The sequence below is a fragment of the Athene cunicularia genome, assembly GCF_003259725.1.
Source record: "Athene cunicularia isolate RWA chromosome 4 unlocalized genomic scaffold, athCun1 chr4_part1, whole genome shotgun sequence".
Lineage (NCBI taxonomy): Eukaryota > Metazoa > Chordata > Aves > Strigiformes > Strigidae > Athene > Athene cunicularia.
Genome location: NW_020799098.1, coordinates 40,684,057 through 40,701,361, shown reverse-complemented (window position 1 = coordinate 40,701,361; position 17,305 = coordinate 40,684,057). Strand labels below are relative to the sequence as shown.

Here is a 17,305-nt window from a genome sequence, read left to right as displayed (position 1 = left end):
AAAGAAACAACCATCTGCTGTTGGTGGAAAACTACAGTGCTTTCATAAAACTTAAGTAAATAAAACTTAAGTCACTAAGCAAAAAAGGAAGCCTTGGAGAATCTGTACAGTTAAAACTTTCTGAAGGTTTTGTACATGTTACCAAGTATCAAATGTTTGGGATGATAATGACCAAGGGATTAGAGATTAAAACATTTCTTTATTTTTTAATTTTGCTTGCTTTGTACATTTGGCAGTGTCAAGGTATTATCCATTCCACTACATCCCCTGTTCAGTTATTTACGCTCCCTGTTCAGAAAACACCTGATTGATTGATTGATTGATTGATTAAGAGCAGAGCGCAGTTCTATTAGCACATCCACATGCCTTTGCAAACCAGAGATTTTCTAACACAGGTACAGACTAATTATTCACAGACTGAAGTGGAAGACAGCAATCAGAAAACCTTTTACAAATTAGAGAACGAGCTGCAAAACCCATGCAAACTGCAAGGGACCTCAGGCCAAATAGTTTTATTTGCAACCATAGCCTCATTTTGCTGGAACAGGTTCTATTTTTTAACATGCTTACATCAGTTTCATCTGACGGAACTTTATTAAAATTAAATACCCATCTTCAAAACCAGATGCCATACAGTGGGACAGAAGGAAAATGACACAAAACCAATTCCAACACAAGATGTTGGAGGAATGTATCAGTCGGGATTAAGTAACAGTCGCTAAGACCACCTCATGTGCAGCTTCCTAAGTAACTGATTTCCCCGGGAAAACAAAAGCCCGAACGAAACTCAATTCAAATCTAACAAAACCATGGATTTGACAGGAAACAGGACACTTTGGTTTTGAGTATTTGAAATATTTCTGAATTGAAATAAAATTAGTAATGCAACGTCCTGTCAAAAAAATTAAGCAAATTGTTTTTCACTCTTTCGTTTTTTGCTTTTTCAGCTGAAATGATCTAAGGAAACACCCACTCTATTGTGCTTGCTTTTAAAGTGCTCTGATAAAATCCAAATGTTAATACATATTTTCTGGAGATGATTTTGATTGCTGCAAGAGCTCTACTTAGCTGTTTCACAAAGCTTCTTTTATAAGGTCAGCAAGTCTCTTGAAGGCCTGCAATGACACAAATATGGTTTATGTTTAAACATTACTTAAACAGGCAACACACCAAAACTGTAAAGCTACTAAAACTACCCTAACCATATACAAACTCAGTATTTTATCCTGCAAAATTCTGCTGATATTCTCTGTTTTCCTTTTATAACAACATGTATGGGCTTTGACTGGACAAAGCTTCCACTTCTCTAATAGAGAATAAAAGGCAGGGTCTTCTGAAACAGAAAAATACATCTATTGATGCTCAAAGGATATTTGGAGTTCAGATGCAACTAAACAGCTGTACTTTTAATACAACTAGTGATCCCTGGAAGAGTATCTATTTGAATGTAATGTAAGGGCCTGGAGGCTCCAAAGGTAAAAGAAAAGGAAGAACAGTGGGGAACCATATAAAAGGTACAATTTGACAGTCAATAGTATGGTTATGAATTACTTTTACAAAGAAGAGGAAGAAATAGAAGAAATACGGAAGAAATAGGCAATAGACGTGCTTATCTGTTACAAACCTTCACAACTGAATGAAAGCACAACTACAAATACCGAACTGTTTCAAGCACCTGAATTCAAGAAATATTAAATCTGCACAAATAAATGTCTCCTGTCTTTCTTCCCACTGATTTTACAGATACAGCCAAATAACATCTAAAATGTTCCTAAAATACATAGAAGATTAGTTCCTGAGAAAGGAAATACAACATATATGTCTATTGTATGGGAGAAAATCAACATTCTTTCTTAGAAAAAATGTATTCTTTCTTATAAAGGATTGACAAAACACACACATAAGAGAACAGGTAATTCAATCTCAGGAATGGGAAGTCTGGAAAATAAAGGATATGTGATGTCTGCTAATGCTCAAGCAAATAGCAAAACCTACTCTGACTTCAGTAAAGCCTGGGAAGATTAAGTATGAGACTCTACATGTATGAGACACACAGAAAAATTTTACATGGTCCTAAAAATCTGGTACGTTTCAGGTCATCTGGATATGAGTATCTTGTATGAGAAGCAGCTAATTCTGCTGCAAAAGTACTGCTTAACCACCTAAGTACTAAAAAACCTGCAATAACATTGAAGAATACACATAAGGAGAAATAAGTTAAAATAAGGGAACATGTGAGAAACTGTCTTGATAAGAATGTTAAAAAAAAAATAAATCTCACTTACCAGATCCATCTGGGCTGGAGAAGACAGAGAGAAGGAGGCTCTGACATAAGAACTAGGCTCTGAACTATTTATATTGAATGCTCCTCCAGGAACCAGTAACACCTAGGAAGAATTGATTAGCCACCCAGTTATCACCACTTCTACAGTTTTAAAACACTACGTTAAATTAAATTTGAGAAGGCTCACTGCTGAAACACTGGTATCAGAATAAAGCGTAATATTTTTCTTCTCTTCAAAATAAGAAGCCAAAAATGTGCAACTTGGTATCAGGCTTTTCATAACAAAATCAAAGGGCTCTTGGGCTTTGGTTACCTAGACTGGTGGGTTACCAAGTCTGGCTTATCACCACAATGTTTACAAGCACCAGTGAGGTGGGATGTAGTTTACTCAGTACATGGTGCTGGCTCTTATAAATTGTAGAAATAAAATCACAATTTCTCCTATTAAAAAGATATAGAAGACATCCAACATTCATATATGTACTTCTATTAATATTATACATATGTTGTATACATGACATACTGTACCATGTATTATAATGGTTTAAATTTAAGTAAGATGATTAAATACCAACATCTGAATACAGATGTGAAAATATTTCATTAATGGGTCACTATGCAACAAAGTTTGACTTGCAGACTTGATGCTGCACAACAAGTTCCTCTGCTTGTTTATGTGTGTGTATTTGTGTGGGTAGATACGGTAAATTTATTTTATCCTTCCTTCATTTCACTTTAACATCATAAGCTATTAAACCATAGGTCATACTTCTTTCTGCAAAGCTTTCTCCATGATCAGCTGCTGTGTATCAGAAACACCCTTAATTTTGATCCATAAGAACATGCCAGCAGCAGGAGGGTACCACTCTGCCAAGTCTGGAGAGAAGAGAGAAAAAAGAAGGGAATCAAGAAAGAAACTTCTGCCCCACCTTTAACATACACTATAGGTTCAGTGATGTTGTAGATTTGTTGCTCCAATGAACTCAAAGGGAATGTAGGCTACAGAGCCAGGATACCACTTGCCAGATTTAAAGTACTCCAGATCTGTGTGGACTTACTGCACTTATGTTGGTATGCTCAATACTTTTTGTTGAAGTGATTGCTCTGAATTACAAAAATCCCAAACATTAACAAAGTGAATTTGTTGATTATTTTCAGATCAAGTAAATAATCTAAAATAATTTTTCTGATGCAGTTTCTCTTAGTATCACTTTGACTATCAATACAATTTAAAGTGTAACAAAGTGAAAAACTGTTTTCCTTTAACTTGTAATGATTATAGATTTTTTTTTTCCCAAAGAAAAGGAGAGCCTAGGACTTATGAGGAAGATGGGAAGGCTTAGAGAGGATCTATGTCTTAAATTCTATTTTCAGACTTACTGTATACTTTTGTTTACCTAGAATTCCTTTTCTGGTTTTGGATATGTTTTTGAAGAAACTATTTATTTGACTTGACATCTTCTCCAGCTCTTCCTTGATGTATTTAACCATTACATACCTACAAAATAAAGGCCTGTCTTCCAAAATATTATGGCTCCTATTTCAAGAAAACATGAAGATCCCGCAGTCTTTCACACGAGTCTCACAATAAGGTACACTTTAATACACTTTAAGATAGCCCAGTACTATTACACTGTTTTGCTACCTGGGGATTGAGACAAAGAGGGCCTGCCTAGGTCAGAAACCCATGGCTGTTCAGAGACATGTAGAAAAAGAAATACTTCCTATCTACTTAGCAAGAATAAGTACATTAATGATGGTGTGGTGCCCAAGTACTCATGTCCCATGGAAGTATCATTTTAGGTGGCTGGGCAGTTCTTCAGCAGTTATTGCTGATTCCACTTAGACTGACTAAAAGGAATGAGTCACTAACTGTAATTGCATTATTGTTGATCAAATTCTTTCTGTCCTCTGTGATTAACCACAAAAGGGGACATTTGAAATTGATCTCTGACAAAAAAATGATCATCACTACTGCTGTACTGATTGTTTATATCTTCTTTTAAATTAAGGCTGCTAAATCTGGCTATTTCAGACAGAGATTTTAAAGACAGGGATTATAAACACAGTAAGTGTAAGAATATACTGGAGTGAAATATATGCTCTTTGTACAACTGATTTATACAGTAAAAGTGAGCTTTTTTCTCATCACCGTCTCCTTGGCCCACCAGAAAAGCATGAAAACAGCAGCACTAGATAACTTGTCCTAAGCTTAATATTTAATGTCATTGATTTGCTTATAGTGCTTATCTGTCACTTCAGTCAAGAGATGAATTTTAGTGATTTTTCTCGAACACAAAGATGATAAATAGCTCAAAAATATTTTAAATAATTAGCTGTGTTGTACTCACTGACCTTTTAACCACTTGTCAGCAGCAATGAGCATTGCATCCCGCTGGGTCCTGTAAAACTCCACCACTCTGAAAGTAAATTATCAATTCAAAGTCATGATCTCATAGTACTTCAGAGCCCATTTGTTTCCAAGGGCAGAAACAAAGCTTTCCTACCTGAACAATCTAAGTGCACAGTTAAGGGAAATATGGGCATATCCTAGATGGGCACAACACAGTATACCATGTGTATAGAACTTTGTATATGTATCAGAGAAGTCTTGAATGCTTCTGTGTGTCTCCAACAAAGCACTTACCAGCAAGACAAAGGAAGTACCTGTGTGGCTGCTTGTTAAGGTTTACATATGTCATGGAAATTCTTTATATATTATATCTGTTCTATTATATCAGTGGATACAAGTCCTGTTAGCAATATTTACCACACAAAGCAGGCATACTGGAACAAATTAAGGACTCAGACATATGCAAAAGTACAGACTCAATATTTGTGCATTTGGGCTGAATTTGTGTAATAGGCACACATGGAAATAGTATTTCACAAGGGAAAAAGCAAATCATATGATAAACCCGTCATGACTATTTAATGGCTTCCCCTTTTCTAAAATTTGGAACCTGTCTCCTTCACACTTTAAATAAAAATTCCAAATAAATATATCACTTACAGGGGAAAATGACCCTAACCTGAGTTTCAGCAAGGACAAATCTTGCACAGTGGCTTTTCTTGACATAAAATGAGACAGCTGTGCAATGGGAGACACAAGATCAATGCCTGAAACAGAATTCATAAATCAGACGCAAATGTATTCCCATCTCTGTAGAGAAAACTGACTTATCAATTTGCATAATTTTATGTTTAGATTTTTTTGTAGTATTCGCTGAAACAATAGCTTCAATTTCTGGATGTATTTTATCACACCTGATAAACAAACAGCAACACCACCAAAGGCTTAAATAGTTTTGGGACTTAGCCTACTTTGCTACATTCCACATAAAATGGTAAATCTCACTTAGGCAGTTTCTACCACATCACAAATTCTGTTGTAAGTTTTTTTTACCTTTCTGTTACTATCTTGGAATGAAATTATAAGTGTTAGTAAGACAAGACTTCCACAAAAATGTAGCTGCTCCAAATAACAGGCCTGCTCTTACTCAAAAGCATGATCTAAAAAGTCAACCTTGTCCAAATGAAATCACCTGGAAGAGATTGCAGTCAGCTGTTTGGCTTCATCAGTAAGTCACCTGACAACTGAGTCTAGAAGGTTATAAAGGGTTGCAACTACCTTACTGCAGAACTGTTTTCATTAGCTTAAGAGGAGGAATGTCCTTCTGGGTTGAGCAAGGATGCCTTTTGGCCTACAAGGTAAGTGAAGAGATACATTTAGAATGTGTCTTTCAAACTGATGAAATTTGAGCTGAGTTGTGGTCCAAGTTTCCCTGCAAAACTTGTCTTTATATTCTGAATTCTTTAAACAAGGCAAAGCTAGGGCTGGTGTGTCTGCTTTGACTTTTTTTAAGTACTAGTGTTTGCAGTACAGTAACAGGTAGATGCTCACATTCCTGTATCAAGTCTCTACACACTACCCCCTTAAGTAGGAACCTTGGTATTCTAAGGGCATCCAAGTACAGCATCTGAAATGAAGCATGGATACTCTAGAGACACTATGTTCCTGCAGCATAATAAATGGGTAACAAATGCCTGTTAGTATGTAGGAAATGCCTTGCTGAGTTAGACCTTAGCCCAGTGCTCTGTCTCTAAGAGTGGTGATAAAGGCAATGTTTAGTGAGTGTGGGTGAACCTTGCTGCTCCCTGTAGGTCTCTCCATCAGCATCTACAATCATTAGATTAAGGATGTTAAAAGGTGAATCTCTGCTGACTTAGTGAGGCAAGAGCTCCCTTTATAGAAGCTATGCTGACTCTCTCAATAGATTATGTGGTAGTGATCTTAGCCTTTGCTATAGACCCTAACTCTTCAGTAGGGATGAACACTTTATTCATTGACTTGTAGCTCCCAGGATCCTCTTGAGTTCCCTTCAGAGAGGAGCTGCATAGTGACTGTCAGTGGACTGGCAGATTGTTGGTCTCTAGTGGTTAGGTTACATGCCCTGATCTGCATGTCTGCAGCTTCACACTGAGCTCTTTCAGTACTCTTGTGTGAACACTGCCAGTTTTTGTAACCTCGCTTATCTATTTGGCTAATACTGGTGCACCTCCTCTGACCTGTTTACTGTAAAGAATGCTTTATTTAGGTAACAAGAAGCAGAATGGCAGATGGTGGGATTCATCATACAACATGAACCTACCTGTCTATATGCTCCAAGAAACCCTTTTCTCCCCATTGCTGAAGCAGCTGTGATATCATAATCTAAAGAAATAAAACACATCATCAATATCATATTTTAAACAGGATTGTTCTGCAGTTATCAAAACACACATAGCCTGATGCATTATTCAGAATTCCACACGGGCAAGAAACTGCATGCAGGGTCTCTTGGAGCCCTTTATAAACAAAGGTAGCAACAGGCCACTACAGTCTGTGTTACTGCTGTCTCCAAGGATCATGGCAGTCTTTGGAGGCTGGGGTAGAGAAAACTGGATGGAGAGCTAAATATGGTAATCACAGAGAAAAAGGAAGCCCATATAAGTGTCTCTACTTTAATACTGCCTCTGTGATGAACTAATGGAGCTGGAAGATGGAAGCCATATTTAGATGTGCTCAATGTCTCCATATTACTAACTATAAAGGGGCTGCAGTTGGCAGCCTGCTTTGTAATGTCTTTGTGGCTGTCAGTATTGTTCTAATTACAAAGCAGAATGCAAAACAGAAAAAACCTAAGTTCTTCTAATGTGTGCTCTACATTGAGGTTTTTCAAGGGAACCTACTAGCAAGAGATATCAAGTATTTCAAATCTTGATTCTTGAAATCTGAGGGTCAAGGGCATATTAGCTGTGTTTTCTGTGTACTCAGGCACCCTCTATCTCTGGTTTTAATGTCTATTTCTCTCCTTGGCAATTACAAGCAAAAGTGCAGAGCAACTACAAAAGTGCAAAGCTGTTTGGTTGTGGTTTCTTATGACTTGAAATATGTTATATTTTCTGAATACAGTTCAGTTGGCAATTTGGTACTTGCCTGTGTGAAAGTGCTGGTGTGCATTGTTGAAACCTGAATGTGGAGAATAACTCTGTCGATAAGAGGCTTCGGACCTGTTAGAAAGCCTATTCTTAACCTAGAGGAAAAAAAAAGTTATTACAGAAATGCAATGTGCTAATAATTTGTGTGAGTTATAGTTTAACTTAAAACTGGGAAAAAGTGTAACCACTTCATTAATATTGTAAGGATCTTTTATGCATTTAAGATTATATTATTACTTTGATACTCGACTCAAACTTCATAAGCCTGGGTCTTAGGACAGTATTAAAATTAAAAGTAATGAAATAAAAACATTTAAGGGTTTTTAATGTTTATTGTAGGTTCTTAGTTCTGAGACTTCAGGACGTACCCCACATCTGTAAGCATTCCTCTGCAATCATAAAGATAACATGAATCAAAGGGAAGGAAAGATAGGTTTTCACATAATGAAAAATCATGAGTGCTCAGGCTTTATGAAAAACAGATGAGAAGTGGCAAACAGCTTTACTCTTTCACTCCTTTTCAGTATAGCTGAATAAATGGAATTTAGACTGATAAGCTAGATTCTTATTCATGCTTTGATTCTTATGACCTATCTTTACAGGTTGGCTGGAGTTTTTCTTTGAAGAAAAATAGAACCAGTAAGCTCATAAGCATCTTTGACAAATATAAAATTGCATCATGCCTTTTTGCAGTGTCACTTTTGAAAGTGTAATTACACTTAGCATTGTGTTGTTTCCTCACTTTCTTGGGGATGAGTTTATAATCCACTAACTGCCAGTGCAGAATTCACATTACTTATATCTATTAGGATAATAAACAAAAAGTTAAAAATCAAATATGTTGACTTGTGTAAAATGAAAAACAGCCAGCTTTGTTTTTCAGGCAGGTGGAAACAACCTGAAAAAACTCTAAGGCTAGAAGATGAGAGATCAGTATAACCCTATAAACAGTTCAAAGTGAATGATACCATCATTTCTCTTCTGTATTACAAGTTCAGGGAGATTGCAGGCATGGTAAGAGATAGGAGAAATGGAAAAAAGGAGAGGAAAGCTCCTAGGAGTTCCAGGAACAGAGCTGGAATCCAGCATCTGTCTTTCTGCCTAGATGGTGTCTGCAAGAATGGGTTGCCTGGGGAAGTACTGGAAGAGTAACAGAATCTAGAGTTAAATGTCTGCCAAGAGATGACATGAAAAGTGAGTGGACTGGGAAGAGCTGTGGATCCAAAGGTACATTCCAGAAATGGATAGGTATTAGATAAAAAACCACTGACATAACTGGTCATTTTGTATGAAGTATTAGTCTTGTGCCCTAACTGAACAGTCAGTGCTGAGCAGTCTGAAGCTGGCCTTACCCAGATGAGAGAATTTTAGAGAAAGAGTCAGTCCTGATAACTCTGCCATCCACATCCATTGAGAGGAAAGTTGGAGCCCATGGCTTGGAAAAAAATAAAAAATAAAATTCAAGGTGCTAGTACAGATTATGATGAAATTTTCTTCACTATGAAGACATAATTAATTTTTTAAAGAAATACTTTGATAGCAAATATTTTAGATCTGCATTTCAAGGGGAAAAAAAAGCAGTAACTTGCTGATAAGTGATTGCTTAGACTAGCTGAGATGTGATTACATTATTCCATGAAAATCATCAAGAAATCAGCCTTGTTATTTTTTGATGCTTAGCACTCTGTTCAGCATACAAGTGTTCAGTTCAGGTTTTGGTATGATGCCATAAGCAGGAAAGAGAAATAATGATTTCTCTGACAAGATTTTTCTTATGGAGTAAACAGATACTGTAATTTCTAAGATGGGGCCCTGCAGCTTTTAGCTTTATCTTAAAAAAGGAAATCGGAAGATATGACCAAATTCTGATGATCTGAGTTCAGCACACTTTTTCCTTATCAAGAATTCTAATTTTACACCTCCCCTTCACCCTCTAGCAAAGCTAAAGAGTGCTATTCAGTAAGTGAAGCAGTTTTATTACCTCCTCCCATAAAAACATATTTCAAAATAGAGAATATTGAACTTTAGTTTCTACCAATGTTTTACTGCTTCACAAGACCAGCTTTTATTCCTGAAGTTAGATACTTTCTGCAGACTGTGCAACTGTACATCTATGTGTGAAGACAGATCAACACTTGACTGTTACCCATATGGGGAAAATTTATGTGAAGGAGGGAAGCTGCTGTGGTATCTGGGAGAACTCTCTTGGGTTCTCCAAAAGGCAAAGGGGTGAAAATGTAATATAGTAGACTGGGAGTAGGCAGTCTTCCACTAAATGAAAGACTGGGCTGAAAGGAACATTAAGAGGCTGCTATTTTCAAGTGTTGCTTCAGTGGCATACTTATTTTGCTCTGGAGGCGTTTTCTGGCTATTGAAGGAAATTCTGTCCTATATAAGGCTTGAGGAATTTGAGCCATTTGATTAACAGGACTGATGCAGTAAAATGCCACACAGGGGACAACAACTGGCAGTAGCATAGGCTGTGAGGCCTACAACTACCTTGGGTAGGACATGAAGGAGCATACAGGAAAATCCATGGCTCAAACCTTAGTTCTCTTCCAGATCAGAAAATGTGTTACTAAACAGTATGGAAAACAAATTACCTTTTCAAACTGAAGAAAGTAGTAAGGATCATCTTCTATGATGAGAAAATCATATTTTCTTGCAAGCTGAAGTAGTGAATAAAAAGTAGATTTGTTAAAATGTAAAGACATTGGAAAATTCAGTTCTTCCTACACCCTGGGCCTACTACTAGAACCGTATTATGATCCTATGGATTACTCATTCACTGTATACAAGGCCCTATCAAGAGAGGCCTTCAAATGCCCAATTTAGATATCAAGCAATTACAAGAGTAAATGTGGTACCTGCAGTACAAGGACACATGTATATAACTGAAGGTCTGTTCCATGTAGCATTCAAACTCTGCAGAAAACCTGCAGAAAGCCCAGTTTGAAGCCCATGGCAAAGACAGAAGCCAGAAATGGGCTATTACTGCAAAACAATTTATCTAATACATAGTCTACCTCTGAAGAGTTGTTTTGAACAAGGTTCTGCTAGAAACAAGTTCTAGGAGGAATGTCTACTAGACCAACCATGGGTCCAAATTCTCTCAACTGAAGAGAAACTGACATTTATCCATTTCCACCTACAAGGTTCACAAGGCCCCAGCTACATACCTGGTAAATCTCCTCCTTGCGCTCTGTGGTCAGAGAGTTTCCAGTTGGGTTGCACCCATTTGGGATTGTGTACAGGAATTTGGGGAGATGGTGGCTATGATTTTTTACATCTTCTGAGCTCCATGTAGACAGAATTTCTTTTAGAGCTTTTGGAATAATGCCATGTTGGTCACTAGGAACATTAATTATGTTACAACCCAAAGGTCTCAGCTGTTGACAGGAGGAACAAAACTGTTATAATCCTGTAATTCAAAGATCTTAATTTTGTCATTGACACTATAAAATTTCATTGATACAAAGTCCTTCTGACTTTATAGCTATCTCAAACTCCATTTGATAATGATTCAAAAGAAATTTTGCCTGAATTTGCTGTGAAGATTGTCAAACTTACCACATTACTCTATCTGCCCTGTTAAGCCAAGTGAGAAGAAATGGGCAGCTCCTATGTCCAATTGCTGCTCTTCTCTAGGAAATCACACATGGTTTTGCAAGCAGAAAGGGATTTTGCAGATTTGAACTGTGTTTTCTCAGGGCTCATGTTCTCACCACAGACAGTAAGTTCATAGCACCTTGATGTCCTACTGACAATTTACCTTCTACTTCAGTGGAAGTGCCAGAACTATAAGCTACTCTGCATTGACAAAGGGCAAAGAATCTGTTCTCAATAGATACATTCAGCAATACAAAGGAGAATGAAATGATGCTACTGCAATGACATGTTGACAGAAGTATGAAAAAAATATAGGTAAAATACCAACAAAAAAGCATGCTGTCTTCCCTCTGTGGAATTTCAATTTGTACTGTGTAGCACTCTGCATTTTGAAGAGAAATGCAAGTTGCTGCATTGTCAAAATATATTCCTAACAAAGCATATTTGATTAGACAAGATATATTCAAACTTAGCACAGCAAACAATAAAAATTCCTTTTGATGCAAGGGGAGACTAGACTGAAATTGTGGTGTTTTATCCATTCTAACCCTTCTTATGCATTTTGAGCTGACATTTTATTGCATACTGATTAATTACTTTTCAGAATTAAACTCTGCTATTTTTGTATAATTCTTACTAAATCACATCTTTATACTCACATGGATGTTTCAGGCCTGTTCCAATTTTATACTGTTTATAGCTATGGTATAATCAGACTACAAAATACTTCAGGTGAATGTGCTGACATGTTAAAATACCCACTTACAGATTTGCTTCGACCTGACTAGGTTGTGATGGCTTTCTTTCCAATCCCAAACATAACCTTAGACCTTGAACGAACTAGGATTTGGAAGAGGAACTGCCTGAGAATAACTTTTATAAACTTTTAGTAGAAAAGCTTCTATGAGTTAATATTTATGAACTTGACTAGACTAACACTAAAACTTGTTGGTTTTGCAGTAAATACAGACAGTGTATACAAGCCTGCAGATCAGGTACTAAATTGGTGTTTACTTCAAATGAAACATTCGGTGTTTTGTAGCTAAAGAATGCTTACAGCTGCTAGTGTACCAGAGTATGTAGGTGCATCCAAAAGGATGTTGTCCCCAGGATTAATGAGCATTTCGAACACCTGTAAAAGAAAGTCTATTTTCAAAAGGCTGTGCCATTCTTGTACACATCCTTCATAGTGGGATTAAAAATCTTGGTTAGATATTAGTAATTCCCTAACAATTTAATTATGCTGTCTGTTAGAAAAGCAACGAACAGATGAAAAATCTGCTTTAGAGTAAAATGATGCTAGGTAATCATCTAGAGATCTCAATTTGAAATGGAAAGGTAGTGCTCTATTATACAATAGAAACAGTGCTTTAGTTACAGAAAGGATCAACAAAGCAATGGTGAGAGTGGACGGGAAAGGGTGATTTGTTTAAAGAAGTCTAATTCAAATTGAGTTATGGTAAAGCAAATAATGCACCTACATGAGCAACATGAAATGTTACCTTACAGCATTTTCTGACAGTCTTTAGTTTACCTGAACATTCATGAAGTCCTGGCAGATCAGACTGCCACACCAGTTTTATTTTGGTTCTATTATCTTGTATTGAGAATACATTTATTAAAGTACCCTGTATATAGTTATACCAGCATGTAATGCTGAGTATGAACTGATGAAAATAAACATCTCTCTGAAATGCTTTTAACATATGAAGCTTTTGGTCTTACTTTACACAAGCCTTCCTGGCTGCCAGTTGTGACACACACTTCCATTTGTCCTTGCTCGGGACTGTAGTTAGCTGTGGGGGGATTATGTAGATTCCGCTGGAAATCCTTCAGCCAAGACAACAGCTCTGGAATCCTGAAACATGAATAAAATAAGTTGCATCTAACATCTTATATAGGCTGAAGCTAGGCTGCTCCTCTAAATAACTGTCAAATCTTACAAGCAGTCCTGAGTCTGATTTCAATTGTTGTACAGATACACCTAGATGGTCATTTTGATTGCTTTATCAAATGATGAAAATGAGATAAATGATTCTTATGGAAAAGCAGAAGAGATGGGCATCTGTGGTCCACACACCAAATTATAATGAAATCTGGGTGGAAATGATTTGCCAAGGATGGAATAGGGGTAGAGGCTGAACAATATTTGCTCCTATGGTAATGTGACAAAGCTTGCAATACTGCTAGTAATAGGCTGCAGATAAGGATTTCTGAAATAGATTTTTTTCAAAAAATGTTTTGAGATCTTGTAGGATGTTCACAAATGGCTGGGCTCATTTAAATATTAAGACAAGTCTTAATTTCACTTACTAATGCCCTGTGTGCCTCTGTAGGTAACTAAGTATTTTTGCAAACCTGTCACGAGCCTGGCTCACTGCTGTCTACTGGGGAGTTCACAAGTGCTAAAGTAACTTAATGATACACAATTTCTGCACTAAAAATGACAATACTAAAATGCCTCAAACTATCACAAGTAGTACCTACTGACTTTAATATGAGGCACAAATGAAAGCAAAACAAATGTGGAAACCATGTATTGCAATGCAGTATCCTTTAATCAATATCTTATTGCAAAATACAAAATGATTCCTGCTAGTGATTTGTGAGTCTGGACTCCCAAATACTAATAGCCAGGAAATGCTCTGGCTTGAGAATTACTAGTATTAGGGTGGTTCTTTTATTTTAAATTATTAATCTGCTCAAAACTTTTCTCTTAAACTGAAATGTAAATTGTGAGGCAAATTGAAAGAAGTTAAACCTATTTTTGTAAAACAGGTTTTGCAAGCAGGTTTTTAAAAATGCAGGTGAACTAATGTAATAAAGGATTTTGTGATCCTTTGATTCTGGCATCTTGAAGTGCAAGCAGCTGAGGCAGATACCCTGCTGAGGCTGAGTACTGGAGAGCTCTCTTCATCAGATCTTCCCCAATGTCAACTGCAGTTCCATGTCCAATGGCAACAGTAGCCCTCTTAAATGGAAAAACGTTAGGGTTTGGTGCTCCTCCAGCCAGAGAGATGAGAGATGGAGGAGACTTCTGCATCAATTCAGCTAGATAAAAGGAAAAGACATTGGTTACAATCTGATTACTGCAAAAGTGATCACATCCTTTAGTCAGTATATAATAATGGTCCAAAGAAGCTTGTTCAATCTTTCACTTTTAACTGTCATAAATTCAAAAGGATGATAATTCTTTTAAAACATCTTTCTACTTGTATTAAACAGGTGTTAGGGGGGTGGACCAGGGAAAGAGACGTGGGCAGGACAGACCAAAACAAAAAAATAATCTTTGTCTTAAAATAAATTATAAATAACTTTTTAAATCTTACCTGCACTGTCCTACTACTATAAAAACTTCTGACACTGATGTGTTTTTAGCTTTAAGAATTTGAAATCTTAATGATCTGTTTAGACTGACTTGAAATGACTGGCTTTGCTTTTTGTTCTCACTTTAGCTGATGTGGCAGTAGCACAGCTACACTGATAGTTACATATATGATTATAGCTTTTCTATAATGGAGTGGGAATGTTTTTGGCAGCCAGCTTCAGTGGCAGAGGCACTGTGTAAATAATTCAGTATGAAGAATATGTTAACAGCTCTTGCTTTAAAGTCACAGTTTCACAGTCATTCAGATCCAATCTATGCAGTGCAAACTGGACCTTAATCCAGCAAGGGTGCTTGACTGCATTAAATTGAAGACCTCACAATATAGTATTCATGCTGGCTTGACAGTTTTACACCAGATATTAAAGGACAGATCACACCAAATCTCTCTTAAAGCTTCCTGTTACCAAGTTTATTATCTGCTATTTATTAACAAACTTGAGCATGGGGAGTTAATTCTTATCAGTTCAGCAACATGGGTCATGTCTGTGACTTTTGGTCTGGTGAAGATTTACTTTGTTACTGAAACTGCAGCCTTGGTGTCTTTCTGCACAAGCTGTGCTACTTAGTATTTGTGTTATGATGCATATCAGTGTATCATTTGAAAAAGTAGAGACTGACTAGAGTGAATTAGTTGACTTAGCTGTACCTGTATGAAGCATTTTAAGCAAACAGCAAATGCCAACCCCTTACTAAGAGGAAGTTGACCCCTGAAGGCTTAACTACTGATGTATGTCTCATGCTCTGATTCTGTCAGGTCCCTGAAGGTTTCAACTGAGTAAACAAGGATGCAGTTAACCTTTTCAATTTGTCACACAGAAGACTATGTAGCATGGTAGCCTAAAGATAGTGGAATATAGAAAAGGAAAGTGTAGTAACACTGAGGGGATGGAGGTGGTGAGGAATTTATGGACACTGACAGGATACAGCAAAGCTAGGTGGAAAGAAACATTATCCTGGACTGATTTTGAAGTCGTTAGCAGTTGCTTGTTCCTGGACAACCAGGAACAAGTGTAAATTCAGCAGCAAACTGCCAAAAGCCCTGCTTCAGAGCCAGTAGCAGAGATTTTTCAAACACATTGAAGTGACAATACTACTTCTGTCTGGATGGGTTTCTGAAATGGTTCAAGGCTATTCACTTTGCTTTACCTACTTCATGTCTTAACTAAAGTCGAAGCAGTTAACTGGCCTTGCTCGTCAACTTACAGCATGGTTTTCTTTCAAGCCTTTGCAAGTCTTTAGCCATGATACCCCAGCAAAGTCCAGAATGTAGAATGATACCTTTCCAAAGAACCTGGAAAGAATGGGCATGTACTCACTCAGAAGTCTTATTGGAGATGCTTTTCTTGCTGCACTCACATTGGTGATGAACCGAGAGTAATTCATATCTATAAGCAAACAATAATTAGTTGGACCCGAAGCTAGAAAAGTGAATAGGAGCCCCAGTGCTTTGTATATGCTCATCTCCCACAAGAAATGCTTCTAATTTGTCATCTCTGTGGATGTGCTCTATCATAAATTAAATGTCAACTTATGTTAAAATCAGTGCTGGAATTTATTTTCTTTTTTGAATTAAAGGAAAAGGTTTCTAGTTCATACTCATGTGTTCTGTCACTGCCTCCCAATGACACTGGCACAGTGAGATTTAGCCAGATGCTGCTGTTTTCACAAATAGCAGTATGGCTTTGATCTGGGGAATTTGCTGGTGTGCCAATGAGCAGGAAAAAGTCATTTTCCCCTCACTTTACTGTCAGCTGTGAAGTTTTAAAGGCAGATTACAAATTGGAAGATCTGAGGGATCTTAAACAACCATCAGCTCTTTATAAATGTGAATCCAGCTGTATCTGGCCGTATTAAGTATTTCATTTAAAGTGCTTTGAGGATTGCAAGGCATCATTATGAGTCACAACAGTTGTCAAGTTAGAGGTGTGGTTTTTTTTTTTTAGGGAGGATAACTAAGAGCATCTTTCAAAATGCTTCACATTTTTGGTGTGCTCCCCTTTTCCCTGGTGCCCGTAGAGATTCGGTGGATAGTGAACTGCAGTCCTGCGGGAAGCCTCAAGGCCTATTCTCTCAGGAAAGCGATCTCCTTAATAAGGAAGGAAAGCACGGGAATTAAATGAAGGGCACCCTGGCGTTTTGACTACCACTTCCAAGCAGGCTTCAACCGAATTCACAGAAAATAATCCTCTAGCAACCACAGCAACACGCATGTGCTGGCAGTTATTAAAAACGATCTGGTGAGCAAGGCTGCTTAAAAAAACCCAACAACCGACAACCTCATGCTTTCTAAAAATACCGTTCTTAACTTCGCTCGCCCCGATGCGCGCTGTCCCCGGCAGAGGCACGCAGGCCCTGCCGTAGCGTGGCGGGCTCCGCCTGGGTTTTGGCGGGTACGTGCCTGAGGCAGCTCGTCGCCGCCTCCCCGGGGCCGTTCCCGAGACACCCCACCGCTGCCCCCCCCTTCCGGGAGGGAGCACGGAGCGGCCCGGGGCCACCCCGAGCGACGCGACCCGACCCAACGGCCTCCCTCCGCTCGCTGCGGG

General features: G+C 37.8%; 1 protein-coding gene across 1 annotated transcript; it reads right to left on the bottom strand.

Annotated features, from left to right (window-relative positions):
• Window positions 1-486: 486 nt before the first annotated feature.
• Window positions 487-17,219, bottom strand: AADAT (aminoadipate aminotransferase). Its single transcript, XM_026847168.1, has 14 exons — window positions 17,078-17,219; window positions 16,079-16,147; window positions 14,257-14,425; window positions 13,100-13,232; window positions 12,432-12,506; window positions 10,945-11,154; window positions 10,369-10,434; window positions 9,118-9,200; window positions 7,764-7,860; window positions 6,937-6,998; window positions 4,640-4,704; window positions 3,054-3,160; window positions 2,286-2,387; window positions 487-1,115 (listed from the first exon to the last, which is right to left on the bottom strand). Exons 2-14 carry the CDS (start codon window positions 16,143-16,145, stop codon window positions 1,074-1,076), a joined length of 1,278 nt encoding a protein of 425 aa, XP_026702969.1. The 5' UTR covers window positions 16,146-16,147; window positions 17,078-17,219; the 3' UTR covers window positions 487-1,073.
• Between the last annotated feature and the right edge of the window lie 86 nt (window positions 17,220-17,305).